Here is a 21,552-nt window from a genome sequence, read left to right as displayed (position 1 = left end):
TGAGTACACTCAAATAAATGTTTGAATAAGTTGAATAAAAACATCTTATTTTATAAGCAATGAAGAGGCAACGATATAGTTGACACCTCTGACACTTCCCAGATTTGCTGATGCCCCCTGGCTCTTGCATCACATCATTCTAGACAATGCTAGGTTGCAATTACTCTTTTCTAGTTAACATACCTTTTAATCTTATAATTTAGGACATGATTCTCAATCTGCACATTTTCTGATTTCAATTTTGTAAAAATGTTCATACAATTATATTTACTATATAATAATATAATATATCTACAAAGGTTATAATATGCAGAATGATCTCCTCACTGAAGTTATGTCGCATCCCAACATTATATTCTTTTAGATTCCAGGGTTTAAAAAAATACAATTTTTGCTGCGCTTTTAGAAGCTGATAGTTTGGAAATCATTTTTATGATTCTGTTAATAACATGAGAATCATTTTAATACTGTATTGCTGTTCATTAAGTCTTATGACAGAGATCAATGACAAAGCGCATAGAAACCTATTGCACCCCTTTTCCTGCAACTTGTTGCTCGTATTACTTTAATTTTGTTAGCTGCCCTGTGACTATTTTTGGTGAAGGCTAATACAGAAATCTTTTAATTAATACATATTTTAAATAAAATAATTCGTATACTGAACTTATAGATGGCACTGTTTCTTCATTATGTTTGTTTGGTATCATTGAGCATCACTCAGCAACTCAACCCCATGCCAACAAAATGTGATCTTGTTCTTTTTATCTGGCTCTTCTAGATTGGAAGATTGGTTATTGGTCAGAATGGCATCTTATCCACCCCTGCTGTTTCTTGCATTATCAGAAAGATAAAAGCAGCCGGTGGGATTATTCTAACTGCTAGTCACTGCCCTGGAGGACCTGGAGGAGAATTTGGAGTTAAGTTTAATGTTGCCAATGGAGGTATGTAATTTTAAGATTTATGTTATCAATTGTTTTTAAGAAAGCAGATTGAAACTAAACTTTTATACTTGTCTAAAAATTCAAAAATACTGTTCTATATTTTTCTAAGCTGTCTAAGATTTTAATAGATTCAGTTACAGGTAGGTAGCCGTGTTGGTCTGAGTCGAAGCAAAATAAAAAAATTCCTTCAGTAGCACCTTAAAGACCAACTAAGTTTATATTTTGGTATGAGCTTTCGTGTGCATGTGAAACCAACAGGTGCTCAGTGATAAAATGTCATGGAGGCTTTGCCAACTTCGTTTTAGATATTTTATACATGCCAGCACACTTAGTATTATATTTTGCACAATCTGGTGTCTTTTGAAACTTACTAGTATGAAGTCTCATTTTTATATACACAGAAGTCCTTTGGATGGTCACCCTACTTGGTCATGCAGAGTGTTGTGCAAGCCCATAGAAAATTGTATGACATTTATTTATCAAACATATACCCTTCTTTTTCAGTTCAGTTCAGTTTCATGTAGTCCTGAATATTAGTGCATATTCTCATTTGCATCAATAGAAACATCCATTTCATTCCATAGGGCTCAGATCGACTTTGCTTTGCCAGCCAATATATGCCTGCATGTCAGTTCAGTGTATGAGAGGCTTCGTGTGCATGTGGCTTTATCTCACTGAATTGGGGTCAAAGCTTCTTTGAATGCACTTGTGTTTTCTTCTCTTTTAGTTCCATGTGGAAAATTAACTATTATTCACTGGGACATCAAATTCAAAGGGCTTAATTACATTTCTTAGGAGATCAAAGGCCAGAGACTTAGCCTGTTGATCCACTAGAATTCAAGACAATGATAAAAGGAAGCATTCTGCAGGCTACAAACATCTACAATATAACTTTCATGTACAGTGGTACCTCTGGTTAAGAACTTAATTCGGACTTCTGGTCTACCGCCATCGCTGAACGGCAAGGAAACCTCGAGCTCTGATGTTCTTGGCGCTGTGAAGGAGGGGGGAGCCGCGAGAGTGCCGCAGACCCCCAGAAGAACCCCATATTGAGCTTTCTGGGGTCGTGGGGACTCAGCTGCTCCCAGACGCGTATCTTCCGCTCCCTGGTAAGCTCTTTTTAAGAGCCCCGAGAGCAAGCAGAGTGGAGACGTGGGTGCCTTTTGAGTTGATTTGCTACCTTTGCAGGGTGAAGCTCCAAGCCAGCAGCCTGTTGTGTGGTGGATTTTTCCTAAATTAAAAAGATCTGAACATACTGGACACCGTGAGTAAAAGATTCTAAATTATTAAATTAGAAATTGGACCACGGAAAGGATTTTAAAGTAAAGAAAGTCGGTTCTTTCTGCTGTGCTAAAAACGAAAGTAAGACAAGCGGTTACAGCCGGAAACGGACTTTAATAAAATAAAACCTCCAAATCTAGACCTGTAGGATCCCCCCCAAGGACAGGGCAAGTGGAGGAAAGCATTTTTGGACAATTAGCCCTGAAAATTTAGGAAATTGAACTGCTTAAAACATCACTTTTCCCGCTGTGAACGGGGTCCCAGGGGCTCTGCTAGCCAATGACGTCACAACTGTGACATCACAACTGAACTGTTGAGCTGCTGAACTCTCGTTTCCTATTTAGACCCTTTGAAGTCTGCAAAAGCAGTCTGAGCTGCTGGAAAGAATATTTAAACTAATATTGGACAACATATAAGCCTCTTCTTTAGAATTAGAGAATCTGAAGCAAAAATTACTGCTGTAAACCCTAAGCTTAAGGCAGTATAGGATTGTTGACTGTTATTGGAAAGCTGCATTGCTCACCAGAAGCTTCTTGGAATAGTTAGAGAGGAAATACCCAAAAAAGATACTACTTTTTTTTGCATGCCACAACAGCAGCAATAATTTTGTTGGCTAAGAATTGGAAGAGTGAAGGTCTACCAACAGTTGATGAATGGCAGATGAAGATGACTGAATTTATGGAACTGGCTGAGTTGACCGGGAAACTCCGTGACCAGGGAGAAGAGTCAATGGAAGAAGATTGGAAGGAATTGAAAGTGTATATAAGGAATAATTGCAATATTGGAAATGTTTGATATTGGTTTGGAAGTACATAGAGATTGTAGAGGAGGTTATGTTAAGGTATTATAGTATTTTAGAATTTAGGGATTTAATTATGAAATGCAATGTATGTAGAGTTAAGATAAGATGATCGGAATTATGATATAGAAATTACTAAGGATGAGATACAATGAAACGCAGTGAGGAGGGATACGAGGAAGTAAAAAATGTTAAGACAGATTGAATGATAAATATGAGGTTTTTTGTCATTTTTTAAAATCATGTTTTGTATTTTGTATTTTGTGTGTGCTACGTTTTTGTATTGTTTGTGATTTTGTGTTTCATGTTTTTATGTATTTTTCAGTTTTACAAAATCAATAAATATCAATTGGGGGGGTGAGAGAACTTAATTCATTCCAGAGGTCCGTTCTGAACCTGAAACTGTTCTTAATCTGAAGCACCACTTTAGCTAATGGGGCCTCCTGCTGCCGCCGGGCCACCACACCGCGATTTCTGTTCTCATCCTGAAGCAAAGTTCTTAACCTGAGGTACTATTTCTGGGTTAGCGGAGTTTGTAACCTGAAATGTTTGTAACCTGAAGCGTTTGTAACCCGAGGAACCACTGTACTGTATGTGTTACACTATTTTAAGCTTGCATTGTATCTCAGTTTAACAATATATCAAATCTATACTCTGATCCCGAGCATATTTACTCCAGCAGTTTTTCTGAGTGTGTTCAAACTACCTATACTGTTCTGACTTTATAAATGTATGCATTTATACTTCCAGGACCAGCTCCTGATGCTGTTTCTGACAAAATCTACCAGATCAGCAAAACCCTTGAAGAATATGCTATTTGTTCGGACCTGAGAATTGACTTATCTCGGCTAGGAAGACAAGAATTTGATTTGGAGAACAAATTCAAGCCTTTCCGTGGTATTGTATTCTTTGTCATAGCTTTGGTCTCCATGTTGTCATGAGAATATGATGTCTCCCAGCTGTTCAGCTCTTGCAATGAACTTAGATTGTCCCTTCCAATCTTTAGGAGGGCTTTCCCCCTATGATCATTTGAGGGTTTTAGGAAATCTTTGATACACCTTATTATGCCATTTTGGAGCTGATGTTTCTCAGGCTATGATTGACATCCAGCCCAGCCCTGTAACTCACTGTATTTCCTTAAATTGTATTCTTATTTCATGTTAGCTTCTAGAACTTTATTTCTCCAGGCATATTCATTTTTAGCTTCTACTTGCTGAGCTTTAAACTTTAGCTTTACATTCTGATTCCTTCATTTCATTCTACTCAGTTTTGATTATGGTAGGTTTTTGTTTTTATTACTTTAGGTTTCTAAATCAATTGTTTGTTTGCTTTTAAAACAACTGCTATTTTTATTTGTTGTTGCTGTTATTATACTACTAGACTATTCCCAAATTCCATGCTTTTTAACTTGTTTTGTTCTATTTATATATTCTTCTATTTTAAATAGTGGGCAACAATTTTTGAAAAGGGAGCATAGACATTTCTAAAAGATATAAATACGATCCAGCCAGAATTAAACACCAAATCCAATTTAATATGATGACATGAACATGTGCTTAACTTCACTATGGAAATCAACAGGACAGCAGTGATAAATGTTGGCTGCGCTAATTATAAATAAATGATTTTTTGCTGGAACATGGGTGTCTCTTCATCTCTAATTCCACCCTAGACAATATGACTGCCCAATTTACCCTTGCCTGTGGTCCTATCTCTTGGGTATCCTCCTTGATTATGGCACCTTGCTTAGCCTTTACTTCTCAAGTAGGATTTTTGCTTACTCCTAGCATATCAAGAATATTGACAATAAGAGGCACCACCCCACAATAACCACCCCACAATAACAGGAGTATTTTGGGGGCACTTGGCTGCTCTATTTGCCTGAGGCATTGCAGAGGCATTAGGCCCCAAAGTTTCTGTGCCATCTATTTTCAGTTGCTGAAAGACAACACACACTATCTAGATATTTTTTGGACCTTTATTTGCACAGTTGAAATAATAGATTCGGTGGAAGTCTACCTCAATCTTCTACGGACTGTCTTTGACTTCAGTGCCATCAGAGGGTTGCTATCAGGGCCAAATCAACTCAAGATCAGAATTGATGCCATGAATGGAGGTAAGGAGGCCCATTTTTATACATGTAAAATGCTAATACAGTATAATGAAAATAAAATGATGTTTAAAGCATGAGCATGATAACTAGGTTGTTGCTACGCAGTAATAATTTAGACAGCAATCCTAAACAATGCTCACTAGAATAAACACATTGAACACATTGGGTGGTATTCAACTAATGACTAATGTTTACTCTGATTAGATCCATTGAAATTAATGGACCTAACTCATGTTCTTTCATTCTAGTGGGTCTACTCTGAGTAAAACTGAATTGAATACCACCCATTGGGACTTCTGAGAAAACAAACAGGACAGGATTGCACTGTTAATGTTACAAGTACAGTGTTCAAAATGTTTAAAATATATTATCCAAGTACCATAATCTTTACAACAGGGCTTGTCAACTTGGTTCCCACTGCCCACTAGTGGGCGTTTCAGGATTCTAGGTTGGCGGTAGGGGGTTCTACGGCACAAACTGAATCCTCCTTCCATTGAGCACTGGTGGGCGGTAAGGAAATTTTACCATCAAGAAAGATGCATTAGTGGGCAGTAGGTGTAAAAAGGTTGACTACCCCTGCTTTGCAACATAGCTCAGTATTCTTATCCCCGTGGCTGGGGTGAAGACTCAGACTGATAAATCTCCTATGTCAGAGGCAAGTCTGAGTAAAAGAAACTTTATGTAAAGATAGGATATTTCTTCAGGTGAAAATTTAAGACTGAATTGAGTTGGCCCTCATAAAGAGCAGTCATAGGAAGGGGCAGGTCATATTTTATGGGTAAACTCCATAGCTTTGCCCTGTGTATAAAATAAAGGACATTGTCTAGTTCCACAAGCCTTTAATGTTATGTAATAAGGGCAGTTCTTAAAACAGAGAGTTCCCTGTGCAGATTCAGACACTCTGGTGAAGTTCTCTTACATGACTGTACTAGCTCTGGAAGGTACATAATTGATAGCCTGGTTATTCAGTGTCAAAACCTTCCCATACAACTGTAATGTACAGGCACTTTTAAACTCATACTTTTCCACAAACACTCTATGAAGACTGTATCATGTGACTCTCTGCTCATTTTGCTTTGGCTTTTATTGATCTGAATAGAGGTAAATGGCTTCTCATGAAGAAGGGATTTATGTTGAATGCTATCAAAAGAGTTATTTAGTAGAATTGTTAGACAAGTTGAGCACAACTGTATTCCTGTGCTTTGTGATATTTCAGTGCTCCCTTTCAGATGAGAATATTTCTAATTCAACAGAAAACTGTCCTCTTTTTCTGAAGCCTCTGTCATAACTTGTAGTGAAGTTTATGATGTCCTGTTTAATATAAATCCATTCCATTTCTGTTCAGTCAAAATGGTGGGTGTCTATCTGGACATTAATTAAAAGATGGTCCCTAAATTGGAAAACAACTCTTTTTGCAGTGATGGGTCCCTATGTCCGGAGAATCCTGTGTGATGAATTAGGAGCTCCTGCTAATTCTGCAGTTGACTGTGTTCCTTTGGAGGATTTTGGTGGCCAGTATCCTGACCCAAACCTGACATACGCCACTTCTTTGTTGGAGGCAATGAAAGGAGGAGAGTATGGCTTTGGCGCTGCTTTTGATGCTGATGGAGTAGGTATTTGTGTAAGACCAGATTTGGTAGTTAAAGAGTTGTCTTTATTTGTTCAACTTTGACATTTACAGAGGGACTTTCAAATAAATGCCTATTTAAATGTGGGAGAAACTGAAGGTCTTGTTATGCCCTTGAAAATCCCTCAGCTGTTCATGAGCAGCTCAGTTTTTCAAAGATTACTCAGTGTTGAATCAATTCAACTTTAATTGCTTACACAAAGGTCACAAGGTCAAAAGTGAAAACTATCAACCAGCTCTCATGCTGCTAGAAATGAAAAATAATAATTCATAAAATAGTATTTACCATATTGGCCCAAATATAAGCTGCACGTTTCCCCACCAATTCTGACCATGAAAAGTTAAAGTGTGGCTTCTATTTGCAACCTTACATTGCCAGCAAAGCGGCATGGCTCCCCCCCCCCCCGAAGCAGCCCAGAAGTACAGGGCAACGGCATGCAGCCCACCTGCTGCTCCCAAGCAGAAAGAAGGGGGGAGGCCACTGGCAAAGCTTGTGCCCCCCCCCAGGAAGCAGCCGAGGTGTTATCTCCCCCCCAATGAATTTTAAAAGTGTGCCTTATTTGCGAGTGCAGCTTCTATTTGGGCCAATATGGTACATAGTTGTTAAATTCAGTGAGGCTTACAGTTTTGAACATGTACTGCAACCACAAAGTCTTTTTTAATGGAGGGACTAAATAAATGGAAGCTTGTACAAATATTACTTTAAAACAGAAAGATACTTTGGAGGAGAAGAGTATTGGGAAATGCTCCAAATTGCGTGCACACTTTCATCTCCTCTTTGAAGGGCACAGTTCTATTCACTCTAGATTGCATCTACATTTGAGGGGACAGAGTAGTGAAACTGGAATAGCTTCTTCAATGCAATTATTGCTCCCACTCTCCTCATCCAGCTTCTGATCCTTTCCCTTCTGGGTTGATCTACCTGGAAAGACTTCTTGCTTGGTGGATGGAAGATTCCCAGGGCATGTGATCTGATAGGCAAGAAGTGCCGGGAGTTCTCCCCTTTCACTACATGGTTCAAGCAGGTATAAAGGAAACAGTTGATAGCCCCACTCTTGAGTAGCAAGTCTTAGTAAGGGTCTCATTTCAAAATCTCACAGATAAAGACCATTCACTCTTTCCAGGCAGTGGCAGTTGCAGCCAAGCACAGCTCCTGGAGAGCTGAGGCTGGCGGTGGCGGTAAAAAGACTTGCCTGTGCAGCTGGTTGACATCCCGGTTGGCCTCAGCCAGCCACAGGGGCTGACGGAATTGCCTTCAAAATGGAAACAGACCAGTCCTGGCCCTGGTGGGTGGGGCAGTGCTTTGACGACAGACCTGGCAGAGCCAGTCTTCGGTCACTTACGCCACTGGGGCATAAAAGCATTGCAAGCAGGCAGGGCACTCTGGAATTGGACATCTCATCTGCCCACCTTGTATGTTGTGGCTCTGCCCGGAGGTAAGAGGGCAGCACACATATCTGGCCTTGCTGTACAATTACTCGGTTGCCATCTTTGGGGCCAGGGAGGAATTTGCCTGCAGACAAATTGGGTCTGTCTGGAGGATTTCTCTTCCTCATAGCAACTGTCACAACATTGGTGGAAAAAGGCGTTGGTTTTGATCCTTACTCAAAAGCTAGGAGGTGGGTTGGTGCCCCACCCCCAGATCCAGGATTAAAATCCAGGGTACCCCTGTAAAGAAGTCCAGGGGTAGAGTTCTGTTGGAAAGCCCAGACGGGGCTTCCTGTTTCCGGCGGTGAGAAATGGATGACTCCCACACGATCGGACCTCAGCCGTGCTGGTAATTCAGGGTTGATATGGGGGTAATTAGCCCTGGCAGACTCCCCAGGGTGGGGGAGGACTGTCTTGTAGACCCACCGCAGAATGTCCAAGGTTGTCAGCTTGCATCAAGGTGCAAGCGGCAGGACACTGGGTCCCAGAGCACGACACAACTGGCACTCTCCGAAGTCACTCTCATAGCCAAAAATATCTGTTTGATAAAATAATTAGATTTGGACAATAAACAGACATAGGCTGGACTGAAAAAACTGCAGAACTGCACAGTCCCTGGTGTTTAAGCTCAGACTTCCAAGAGATTATCATCATGGTGTTTGGATTATGGGGGTGATTGGTATGTTCTTTTTTTCTTCTCAATACCAGAATTGTTTTTCTATGCCAAGCCTCATTAAGAAACCTTTTTTTAAAAAAAAATACAGATGGACTTCTATTTATAATTAAGTATTCGACCCTGACAGAGAGAGCTATCAGCCAGCAGTTGGGTTGGCTGATTCAGGATACATATCCAATGCCTCTGCCAAAACCAACTTACACCTGTAATAAATAATGTGGTTGCCATTTTGATCCCAAGCTGGTGTCAGCCATTTTTTTGCTTCTACACTTCTAAACCCCTCCCCTCAGTGACCTCTGGCCCACTGTGCTTGGGTCTGCAAAATGTTGCTAATGAAAGATATCTCTTTCCTGATCTGAGGCCTCCTGATTTCTAGTGTAGAATGGTAGTGCTCTTAATCAAACTCCATGTGAGCCAATAAATGGACCATGGTCCCTCCATAAAAAAATTGTTTTAGGGTGAGAAAGAGACAGTATAATGTTATGAAATGTAAAATTTATTATAAATCATGTTTCCCCTGATTTAAAATGTTCCCCAAATGTATTCAAACAAGTTAGAATTTTCCCTGAGTTTTGGAAACAACAACAACAACAACAACAACAACAACAACAACAACAACAACAACAACAATTTATTATTTATACTCTGCCCATCTGGCTGGGTTTCTCCAGCCACTCTGTGGATGAACCTCTCTACATATTTTTTCTGCCCTACCCTTAATATGCTTTATTTCTCTTCCAGGACCGCTATATGATCCTAGGTCGAAATGGTTTTTTTGTGAATCCTTCAGATTCATTGGCCATCATTGCTGCCAATCTCTCCTGCATTCCATATTTCCGCCAGATGCCCGTGCATGGGTTTGGTAGGAGTATGCCTACTAGCACAGCATTGGACAGGTAAGGCAATAAGATTCACTAGTGTAACTGATTCCTCAGAGACTTTAGCATCGTTCACCAGAATGCCAGTAACACCAAAAGCAGCTAATTAGTAATACAGCTTTCAGTAAAAAGGTAAAGGTAAAGGGACCCCTGACCATTAGGTCCAGTCATGACCGACTCTGGGGTTGCGCGCTCATCTTGCATTATTGGCCGAGGGAGCCGGCGTATAGCTTCCAGGTCATGTGGCCAGCATGACAAAGCCACTTCTGGCAAACCAGAGCAGCACATGGAAACACCGTTTACCTTCCCACTGTAGCGGTTCCTATTTATCTACTTGCATTTTTGCGTGCTTTCGAACTGCTAGGTTGGCAGGACAGCAAAATATTCAAATAGGATCCCAAACAAGGATTGATTATTAAAAACCTGAAATTGTTGGTTCATTTTAAGAAGTATTGTGATTTGGATTTTTTTATTTTATTTGGCAAATATATGTAAAATGAAGAATATATATATAAAGTGGTCTGCTGTGACTGTTTTCTGCCTGTAGTTTTATGGGCAGGACAAGTTAATATTGATCAAAGCAGTTGGCCAGAATCTGTCAGGTGAACTCTGCTAAGTATCTGAAAATCCAATAAGATTGGAATGCAAACTAAAGATCGTTCCAGCCTTCCTTTTTGCAGCTCCTTTTACCCAGAACAATTCTATATGCTAAAAATGGTTTTTGATTCTTCTTCTTCTTCTTCTTCTTCTTCTTCTTCGATCACTCGTAGCCAAGTAATATTGTCTTCCATAAACACGGTTTTAACAATGAGTTCGTAAGTGCCTGTGGAGGCCAATTCTGGATCCACACGTCCTTCCACAGTGGGGACATTGGTTTCCACAGTGTGGATTTGCCAAGCCTTCCTTCCTCTTAGCATGTTTCTCCCTTGCGTCCTGAGTTTGAGTGTCTTCAAAGCCCATGACACCTTTGGTAAAGGCTGTTCTCCAGCTGGAGCGCTCACAGGCCAGTGTTTCCCAGTTGTCAGTGTTTATACTACATTTTTAAAGATTTGCCTTGATACAGTCTTTAAACCTCTTTTGTTGACCACCAGCATTACACTTTCCATTTTAAAGTTTGGAATAGAGTAGTTGCTTTGGAAGATGATCATCAGGCATCCGCACAACATGACCAGTCCAACGAAGTTGATGTTGAAGAATCATTGCTTCGACACTGGTGATCTTTGCTTCTTCCAGTACACTGATATTAGTTCTCCTGTCTTCCCAAGTGATGTGTAAAAATTTTCGGAGACACCATTGATGGAATCTTTCGAGGAGTTGGAGATGGCGTTTATAAGTGGTCCATGTTTCACAAGCATATAGTAAGGTTGGTAGTACAATAGCTTTGTAAACAAGCATTTTGGTTCCCCTGCGAATGTCCCAGTCCTCAAATACTCTCCACTTCAATTGGGAGAAAGCTGCACTCGCAGAGCTCAGGCGATGCTGGATTTCGGCATCAATGTTGGCCCTTGTGGAATGTTGGCCTAGGAGAAATGATCAACATTTTCCAATGTTACACCGTTGAGTTGGATTTGTGGCGCTGCAGAGGGGTTATTTGGTATTTGTTGGTGCAGCACTTTGGTGTTTTGGATGTTGCGTGATAGGCCAACCTTTTTGTAAGCTTCTGCAAAGATATTTAGGGTGGTTTGGAGGTCATCCTCTGAGTGTGCGCACACAACGTTCTTATCAGTATACTGAAACTGTATGACTGTAACCTTACTGTAAGTTACTGTAACCTTACTCTTTGCTTTCAGCCTGCTCAGATTGAGGACCTTTCCATCTGTTCGATATATGATTTCTACTCCAGTGGGGAGTTTCCCTTCGATGAAGTGTAGGATCATGGCAATGAAAATAATGAATAGAGTTGGGGCAATAACACAACCTTCTTTAACACCTGATCCCACTGTGAATGGTTCACTTTGAGAGAATCTATAGACAGGTGCACTAACCTCAGCAATGTAGTGGGAATGATGTGCAGATCAGCTTTGTTGCAATATTTCAGCTATTTCCTGCTTCTGAACAATTTTCTAATCAACAGTTCTCCCATGGTATCCAGAGGGCCTCATTTTTTAACAAAAAGTGAAAACTCAAAGCAAAAGCCTAGGTCTTGTCGTTCCATCCACAGAAGGTTTTTTGATATTAACAGAAGGGGAGGAAAGGCAAGTTTTGCAAATTTCCTCTGGTACTCTTGCCCCTCCTAAAATATAGTTGAGAGGATCAGCGAACCCTCCAGAACAGTGTGAAAGGTGGTGCAGGGGGAGCTGGTGAAAATCACCTCTTGCTGTGAGCAGAGGCCTCTGCTAAATCAAACCCTCTCCTCTGAGCAGGAAGACTCCTTCCATTCATGGAAGGGCACAATTGGATGCAACCCTAGGCAAACAAAATGCTCCTATGATCAAAACCCTAGACCTTACTTTTTATGGTAAATTGCAAATAGTGTCTATAAAGAAAAAAACCAATTCCAGATTAATTTGGCAGAATAAATTGACACAGGGAAATTCCCAGTGTGGATTGTGACTTCTATTACTTGGAAATGAGATCATCATCTGAGAATGAATGCAGATTGATGTAGAACATGAAACAACTAGTTGACTCAGTAGGTGGTTTCTCTTCATCCTGGCTGTAAAGAAAAATAAATGATAAGAATTTGAAGTGCCATTATTCTAATTCAGCAGTGATGGCTGTATTCAACTATGTTTTTTCCAACTTGTTTATAAATAGGTAAAGGTAAGGGGACCCCTGACCATTAGGTCCAGCCGTGACCAACTTTTGTTGCAGCGCTCATCTCACTTTACTGGCCGAGGGAGCCGGCGTACAGCTTGTGGGCCATGTGGCCAGCATGACTAAGCTGCTTCTGGCAAACCAGAGCAGCGCACGGAAACACCGTTTACCTTCCCACCGGAGCGGTACCTATTTATCCATTTGCACTTTGATGTGCTTTTGAACTGCTAGGTTGGCAGGAGCAGGGACTGAGCAATGGTAGCTCACCTCGTCGTGGGGATTCGAATCGCCGACCTTCTGATTAGCAAGCCCTAGGCTCTGTGGTTTAAGCCACAGCGCCACCTGCATCCCTGTTTATAAAACTGTATTCTGACTTAATGAAAACTGCACATTGATTTTGTAAATGTTGGTTTCTGAAAATATTATGTAGCTAAGACAGATTTATTTATTTATATTTTTAATTAAGATAATACAGCAACGGTTTTCATTAGGCTATAAAAAGAAGGGAGATCTGTGCATGCCCTGCTTATCTATATCCAGATGTCACTGGTGGCTGTTCTCAAAGAATCTAGCTTCTCACTAGAGTAAAGCACCAGTAACAGTGACTGAACAAGCATTTGAGGAACCATCTTGCTCTGTTCATATTTGAGAGAAAAGATAAGACATTCTCTCACCTTGTATATTTTATCCGAAGAAGCTTTGCTACAAATTCTGAAAATATCATTCTCTAATTCATTCTTCACATGGAAATGTTGCTGCCAGTACTTTTGTTCAACCTGAGGGCAACCTGTTAGCACTACAGCACATTCCAACACCTCCAGTGAATCTTGTCTAGTCACAAACACCCACTGTTTGCAGCATGCCAAATTTAGCAATAGCATTGCAGTCGGGGTTTGAAGTACTGTAAGTATTTTCTGTTCAAGTGTTCAGTGAAGTGATGGGAAAAATACTTGGTTAAGGAAAATCTTGTGTATAAACAATTTCTATATTTCACCCTAGCTGTCCCCGGCACGCGTTGTTGTGGCTCAGAAAGGGAAAGCAATTATTACCCCCCAAAAAACACACGAGTTCTGTCAAATTCCTCAAGCCCAACCCGACCCATTCATCAATTTTTTTCCAATTTTTTTTATTCATTTTATAACAACACAAAATAAACAACAACAAACAACACAAAAAATAAACAAACCATTAAACAATACAATATAAAACAACAATAAAATTTCTTAATTATCCACCTCTTTCCTTTACATTTGTAGAAAAAAAATAAAAAAAAATCCTCCCAGCAGCACCTTAGAGACCAACTAAGTTTGTCATGAGCTTTCGTGTGCATGCACACTTCTTCAGATACACTGGAACAGAAGTCTCTAGACCCTTATATATAGTGAGAGGGTGGGGAGGGGTATTACTCAGAAGGGTGGTGGGAATGGGTGATTGACTGATAGGTCTAGTAAACCTGTTGACGACTGTTAACGACTGCAATTGGTCTTACAGGAAAAGCAAGGGGTGAGATGGCTAAAGATAGCTTTATCATGTATAATGAGATACAATCTAATGTCTTTATTCAGACCAGGTCTCTCCAAATTTCAGTCTATTTCTGAAATTCTTTTGTAACAAGGTACTGTAAAGAGAAGTTGCTGAACTGCAAATTATTACCAAGCTTAAAACCATTTCTATTTCATGATTTCAAATATATTTTAATCTAATTCTTATCATATCATATCTTTTTTACGTCATTATAACCGTTATACCTAAAAAATCCTTAAATACTAAACATACTTCTCTCTACAGACTATAACAACTTCCAAATCTGATTCAAAAAATTCAAATATTGCAATTCTTTTTTAAATAAACTTTAAATTTATTCCAATTTTCTTCCACCGACTCTTCTCCCTGGTCACACAGTCTCCCGGTCAGCTCAGCCAGTTCCATAAAGTCCATCATCTTCATTTGCCAATCTTCCATTGCTGGTAAATCTTGTGTCTTCCAGTTCTTCGCTGCTGTCGTGGCATACAAAAAGAAAGTAACATCCTTTTTGGAAGTTTCTTCCCTAACTATCCCAAGTAAAAAGGCTTCTGGTTTCTTAATAAATGTGAACTCTTTTTTCAATTCATTGTAAATCTTTCCCCATAAGTCTTTTACTTTGGGGCATGTCTACCACATGTGGTAAAAAGTCCCTTCCAGCTCTTTACACTTTCAGCATTTATTATCATGTGTATGATAAATCTTGGCTAACTTAACCGGTGTCATATACCATCTCTACATCATTTTCATCAAATTTTCTCTTAAAATATTGCATGCTGTCAACTTAATAGCCTTTTTCCACAGCCTCTCCCAGTCCTCCATGATATTATGCCCCACATGCTTTGCCCAATCAATCATCACTGATTTTGTTTGTTCATCTTTCGTGTGCCAGTCCAACAATAGATTATACATTTTGGATAGATTTTTTGATTTGGTCTCTAACAATTCCGTTTCCAATTTGGATTTTTGTAATTGAAAACCTATCTTTTTATCCATTTAAAAAATTTCATTTATCTGATGATATTGGAGCCAATCATTTACATTGCCTTTCAACTGTTCATAAGACTTTAAATTGGTCTCCTTTTTGTACCAATACATCTTTATACTAGGCTGACCCTGCCACGCATTGCTGTGGCTCAGTGTGTTAAATGGAGACTCAGAGTCCCCCTTGAGAGTGTCTTCCGTTCCCCCCTCTATTTTGTTTGAGATATTATGTCCCCTCCTCCCCCCATCTCCCAGTCGAGTGTCCCCATCCTGTCCCGACGTATGAGGTATCGTGGTCCCTCCTGACCCCATTCCCGGTACATCCCTGTAAGCGGTCCCACCCCATTCCCTGCACTCCCCCTCCTCCCCCCACCCCTTGGCTCATCCCTGTGAGTTCCCCCAGCCCCCTCTGGTCATGGGGGTGGAGAGACTTGCATGGTTTTCAGAGCAGTGGCGAGGTGAGGTTTGTGGCAGGGTTGGCGACGGCGGCTGGTTGAGGGGTGTTGTGTCGTGGGCGGGGTGTGGCCTGTGTTGGCGGCGGTAGTGGCGGGCGTTGTTTTATTGGTGGTGGGGTCCAGTTTGTCCGGAAAGGGGGGTTGGTTGGCTCGTGGGGTGGGTGCAGTGGCGGTGGGGTTTGGGGTTTCTCCTATGAGGGGTATTGGCCGTTATGGTGGTTTTGGTGGGTATAGCATGTCTAGGGGTGATGTCATGATTAGGCCCTGAGACGCAGCTTCTCAGTTTCTCCCCCCCCCCAACATGCACTTTAGGCTGAGTTGTGTGTTCTGGAACACATGGGTTTGGGGTATTTTCGTGGGCCAGGTGTGACATCTGTCTACGCAAATTGTCACTCTCATATTCGTTTGGGACATTGTGTCAAAAATTGAATGCAATCGAATGCGGTTTCTGAGAAAAGTGGAAAATCGCAAACATGGGCCCTTTACATCTATTTATATATATAGATTTCAGCCACTTGGTTTCCATAGTTAGCCTTTTATGGGTCTTAGCCTCTAATGGCAAAATCCACTTGGGTGTTTTTCTTTCTAACAGATCCTTAGATCTAATCCATACATTATATAACACTTTTCTGATTATATGATTTTTGGAACCTTTATCGACCTTTATCTTGTCATACCATAAATATGCATGCCAACCAAAAACATTACCAAAACCTTCCAAATCTAAAACATCAGCATTTTCCAACAAAAACCATTCGTTCAACCAACAAAAGGCTGCTGCTTCAAAATATACAAGTCTGGCAGAGATAATCCCCCTCTTTCTTTAGCATCCGTTAGTAATTTATACTTAATTCTAGGTCCCCCCCCCGCCAGATAAATTTTGCTAACACCTTTTGCCATTCCTTAAAACAATTAATCTTAGACATAATAGGAAGAACTTGAGATAGAAATAACATCTTTGGCAATACATTCATCTTTATAACTGCAATTTGGCCCAACAAAGATAACTTCAAATTTGTCCATATCTCCAGATCTCTCTTGATTTCATTCCATAATTTATCATAATTATCTTTAAATAAATTCAGATTTTTAGCAGATACTTCACCTTCTTGACAAACGACAAACCCATGGCTCTCTGTAACCTATTTTTCTCCTCTGGTGTCAAATTTTTAACCTAAGATTTTTTTTTACTTTTATTCAATTTAAAACCCCAAACTCAGAGTAATAATCATAGCAGTCAATGTAAATCCTTACTATGTCTCAGAATGTAATTTATGCTCTCAAACTGAAGAAAAGGTTAATATGTTGCCAAATAGCAAATTTATAATCCACTGCAATAAAGATCAAAGGGTCCAAGTTGGAAACTGAAAGTTCAACAGTATCCTCTATTATGACATCACAATAGATCTAGCCGAGCCACCGGGTCTCCATTTCCAGAGGGAAAAGCGGCTGTTTTTAAAGTCTTTTTTCTTAGCTCCTTCAGGGCTATTTAACTTAAATTTCTCCTCTCCCCCTTGCCCTGTCTCAGGGGAGCTCCTTAGTTCAAAGTTTAAAGGGTAAGAATGTCTCTTTCGCGGCTGCAGTAAACAATTCCTTTGCTTTCACTTTTGCCTCAGCGGAAAGGGACTGACTCCCTCCTTTGAAATCCCTTCCATGTCCCGAATTAGAGTCCCAAAAAGTTATAAATTTAATCCCTTTTACTCACTGAGTCCAAATTGTCCATAAATCTTGTTATTTTGGGTAGAATCGACCTCTCAAAGTCCACTGGATCCAGAAGCTTCGCACAATGGAGGTAGCGAGTAGACCCACAGCGCCCACGTCTTCCACTCTGCTCACTCTCGGGGCTCTTACTAGAGCCTGCTGGGGCGCAGAGGAGATGCCTCGGGGTGCCCGCAGGGTCACCATATCCTCAGAAAGCCGTAGCACGTTTGCAGCTCCCCACTTCAAAGCGCTGGAGAATCTCGGAGCAAGAATTCTCCTGTCCGACTGGATATGGTGATCAACCGGAAGTCTACCTGACCCGACCCATTCATCCACCCCAAAGGCACAGCGCCCCCGTTCCTCACCCCAGACGTCATGACACCTCTCTCTCTGGTCCCCCCACTGCATGACATCATCTTCCTCCCGCATGATGGCACCCGTCACCCCAACCCCTCTCTTTCTTCCACCTGCACACCCCATGTGCATCTTGGGAAGGGCCTGGCCTGTTCCCCTGGCTGGGCAATGTCATGTTATTGTGATGTCACAGATAGTCTGCAGCCAATGACAGCAGCTGAGGCATCCTCAGCTGTGCTGCTTTGACATCCAGCAGATGGCGATGTTTTTCTAAAAAAGCATGTTCTTACCTATCACAGGTAAGACATCTATATAATCTAGGTATATAAAAACTCTTGTGTACAGTGTGACAACGTTGTGTCAAATTTTCAAAGCAATCGGTTAAGCACATAATTTATTATTTATACCCCGCCCATCTGGCCGGGTTCCCCCAGCCACTCTGGGCGGCTTCCAAACAAAACAGAAATTCTAAAATACAGAAATCCATCAAACATTAAAAGCTTCCCTAAACAGGGCTGCCTTGAGATGCCTTCTAAAGGTCTGGTAATTGTTGTTCTCTTTGACCTCTAGTGGGAGGGCATTCCAAAGGGGGGGTGCCACTACCGAGAAGGCCCTCTGCCTGGTTCCCTGTAACTTGGCTTCTCGTAGCGAGGGAACCGCCAGAAGGCCCTTGGAGCTGGACCTCAGTGTCCGGACAGAACGATGGGGGTGGAGACACTCCTTCAGGTATACCGGACCGAGGCTGTTTAGGGCTTTAAAGGTCAACACCAACACTTTGAATTGTGCTCGGAAACGTACTGGGAGCCAATGTAGGTCTTTCAGGACTGGTGTTATGTGGTCTCGGCGGCCGCTCCCAGTCACCAGTCTAGCTGCCGCATTCTGGATTAGTTGTAGTTTCCGGGTCACCTTCAAAGGTAGCCCCACGTAGAGCGCATTTCAGTAGTCCAAGCGAGAGATAACTAGAGCATGCACCACTCTGGAGAGACAGTCAGTGGGCAGGTAGGGACTCAGCCTGCGTACCAGATGGAGCTGATAAACAGCTGCCTTGGACACAGAGTTGACCTGTGCCTCCATGGACAGCTGTGAGTCTAAAATGACTCCTAGGCTGCGCACCTGGTCTTTCAGGGGCACAGTTACCCCATTCAGGACCAGGGAGTCCTCCACACCCGCCCGCTTCCTGTCCCCCACAAACAGTACTTCTGTCTTGTCAGGATTCAATCTCAATCTGTTAGCCGCCATCCATCCTCCAACCGCCTCCAAGCACTCACACAGGACCTTCACCGCCTTCACTGGTTCTGATTTAAAAGAGAGGTAGAGCTGGGTATCATCAGCATACTGATGGACACCCAGCCCAAACCCCCTGATGATCTCTCCCAGCGGCTGCATATAGATGTTAAAAAGCATGGGGGAGAGGACAGAACCCTGAGGCACCCCACAAGTGAGAGCCCAGGGGTCTGAACACTCATCCCCCACCACCACTTTCTGAACATGGCCCAGGAGGAAGGAGCGGAACCACTGCATGACAGTGCCCCCAGCTCCCAAGCCCTCTAGACGGTCCAGAAGGATGTTATGGTCGATGGTGTCAAAAGCCGCTGAGAGATCCAGCAGAACAAGGAAACGGCTCTCACCTTTGTCCCTAGCCCGCCGGAGATCATCGACCAGTGCGACCAAAGCAGTTTCAGTCCCATGATGAGGCCTGAATCCTGACTGGAAGGGATCCAAATGGTCCGCTTCTTCCAGGCGTACCTGGAGTTGTTCAGCAACCACTCGCTCAATCACCTTGCCCAAGAATGGAAGATTTGAGACTGGGCGATAGTTGGCCATATTGGCCGGATCTAAAGATGGTTTTTTAAGAAGCGGTTTAATAACCGCCTCTTTCAGCGGGTCTGGGAAGGCTCCCTCATGGAGAGAAGCATTTACCAACCCGCGAAGCCCATCGCCAAGCCCTTCCCAGCTAGCTTTTATAAGCCAGGATGGGCAAGGATCAAGGAGACAGGTGGTTGGTTTCACTCGTCCAAGCAGCCTGTCCACATCCTCGGAGGTAACAGATTGAAATTGATCCCACAAAACTTGACTAGACAGGACTCTAGCACTCCCCCGCCCCGGCCCTGCTCCCACGGTGGAGTCTACCTCTTCCCGGATCTGAGTGACTTTATCTGCAAAAAACTTTGCAAAATCATTGCAGGAGATCATGTGGCCCGTACTGGGCCCGGATGGAGCAGGTGGTTCCGCTAAATTGCGAACCACCTGGAAGAGTCTCCTGCTGCTGTTTTCTGCAGATGCGATGGAGATGGTGAAGAAGGTCCTCTTCACCGTCGCCATTGCCACTTGGTAGGCTCGAAGTTGAGCTCTAGCCCGTGTCCGGTCTGATTCAAAATGAGTTTTCCGCCACCGGCGCTCTAGCCGTCTCAACGACTGTTTCATCGCCCTCAGCGCCGGGGAAAACCACGGGGCTGTCTGGGCTCCATGCAATGGGAGAGGGCGCTTCAGAGCCAGACAGTCAATAGCTCTGGTTAACTCCGCATTCCAGCAGGCCACCAGGGAATCAGCTGAAAGGCCATCGACATGGGATAAAACATCCCCTACCACTCTCTGGAAGCCAATTGGATCCATTAAGTAGCGGGGGCGGACCATCCGAATCGGTCCCACCTCCCTGCAGAGGGGAAGGGTTGCGGAGAAGTCCAGTTGCACCAGAAAGTGATCTGACCATGGCACTTCTTTTGTTTCGCTTTTACTTAATGTCAGATCACCAACATCCACAGAGGCATGTCCGCGGCTATGAGTTGGGCCAGACTTATTCAGGGACAGCCCCATGGTGGCCATGCTTTCCACGAAGTCCCGAGCGGCTCCTTGTAAGGTCGTGTCGGCATGGATGTTAAAATCCCCTAAGACGACCAAGCTAGGTGTCTCCAGGAGCACATCCGACACGACCTGAAGCAGCTCGGACAGGGAATCCTTGGTGCAGCGGGGAGGTCGGTACACCAAAAGGAATCCTGTACTGCCCCTATTGCCCAACTTCCAGAACATGCATTCAGAGAACTTAGTCTTACCAATAGGACACCTGGTGCAAACTAATGACTTCCTAAAAATCACTGCAACCCCCCCTCCCCGCCCAGATGGCCTGGGTTGCTGTGCATAAGAGAAACCTGGTGGGCAAGCAGCGCCAAGAACGGGCCCATCGGCTTCATCCAACCAGGTCTCTGTCACACATGCCAGGTCAAATCCTCCATCCACAATCAGGTCGTGAATGGCAGTGGTCTTATTCATCATCGACCTGGCATTGCACAGCAGCACCTTCAGGTCATGTGGGTATCCCTTGCCTATTCCAATATCCGTCCGGTCAGGTCCAGACCTGGAGGCAGGGATAGTCCTCAGACAACGACTAAGTCTGCCTCCTCGGTAATGACATGGTCTGGTCTTAGCGTAACTCCTCCTCCTACCCGTGATCACTGAGATCGGTTGTCCCAGTGCATCCTTCCCTGTGGAACCTGCCCCAGCCATTCTGTTGGATGGGACCCACTCCCAGGCAGCCCTGACCCCTCCCCTTAAAAACAAAATAAAACCTCTGTAAAAAACTTCAAAGAACGGAACAAAAGAAAAATACAAAAAACACAATAAAACAATAAAACCAAGATGACAAGAAAAAGACCCTCCCACTGGCATAGCAAGGGTGTGTGTTGGGGCAGGCTGCCCTGGCTGCCACCCTGGAGGGGGGTGACACTCGGCACATCCTCCCATGACTCCCAAGCCGAGCCCCACCGCCCGGTAAAAAGCCTCGCTCGGCGCGGTGGTGGCTGGCTTGCTTGGTCATGGTGCTGGGATCCTCTGTTCCCAAGCCGTGAGCAGAGGATCCCGGCACCATCCGTACGGTGCTGGAGCGATGCCGCCGTCAAATTGCTACGTAGCACGCATGTGCAGCATTGCTACGTACGATGCATGCCTCGTACGTAGCGATGCCACATATGTGTGTCTGCTAGGGATGCCCCACCCCCCACCCCCGGGTTTGCCACTCCGGGTGCCCAAGTGGCTTCCTCTGC

The 21,552-nt window shown here is 43.0% G+C and overlaps 1 protein-coding gene across 1 annotated transcript in view; it reads left to right on the top strand.

The window, feature by feature from the left end:
- The window catches only part of PGM5 (phosphoglucomutase 5), an 82,129-nt gene that overhangs the window by 13,250 nt on the left and 47,327 nt on the right, over nucleotides 1–21,552 (top strand). Inside the window, exons 2-6 of the mRNA XM_035099518.2 lie at nucleotides 779–941; nucleotides 3,772–3,918; nucleotides 5,012–5,137; nucleotides 6,553–6,743; nucleotides 9,607–9,761. Coding sequence (XP_034955409.1) covers nucleotides 779–941; nucleotides 3,772–3,918; nucleotides 5,012–5,137; nucleotides 6,553–6,743; nucleotides 9,607–9,761 — 782 coding nt within the window. The remainder of the gene's footprint in view (nucleotides 1–778; nucleotides 942–3,771; nucleotides 3,919–5,011; nucleotides 5,138–6,552; nucleotides 6,744–9,606; nucleotides 9,762–21,552) is intronic.

The sequence above is a fragment of the Zootoca vivipara genome, chromosome 11, assembly GCF_963506605.1.
Source record: "Zootoca vivipara chromosome 11, rZooViv1.1, whole genome shotgun sequence".
Lineage (NCBI taxonomy): Eukaryota > Metazoa > Chordata > Lepidosauria > Squamata > Lacertidae > Zootoca > Zootoca vivipara.
The sequence above is the reverse complement of the archived record's forward strand: the minus strand, read 5'-3'. Positions and strand labels throughout refer to the sequence as shown.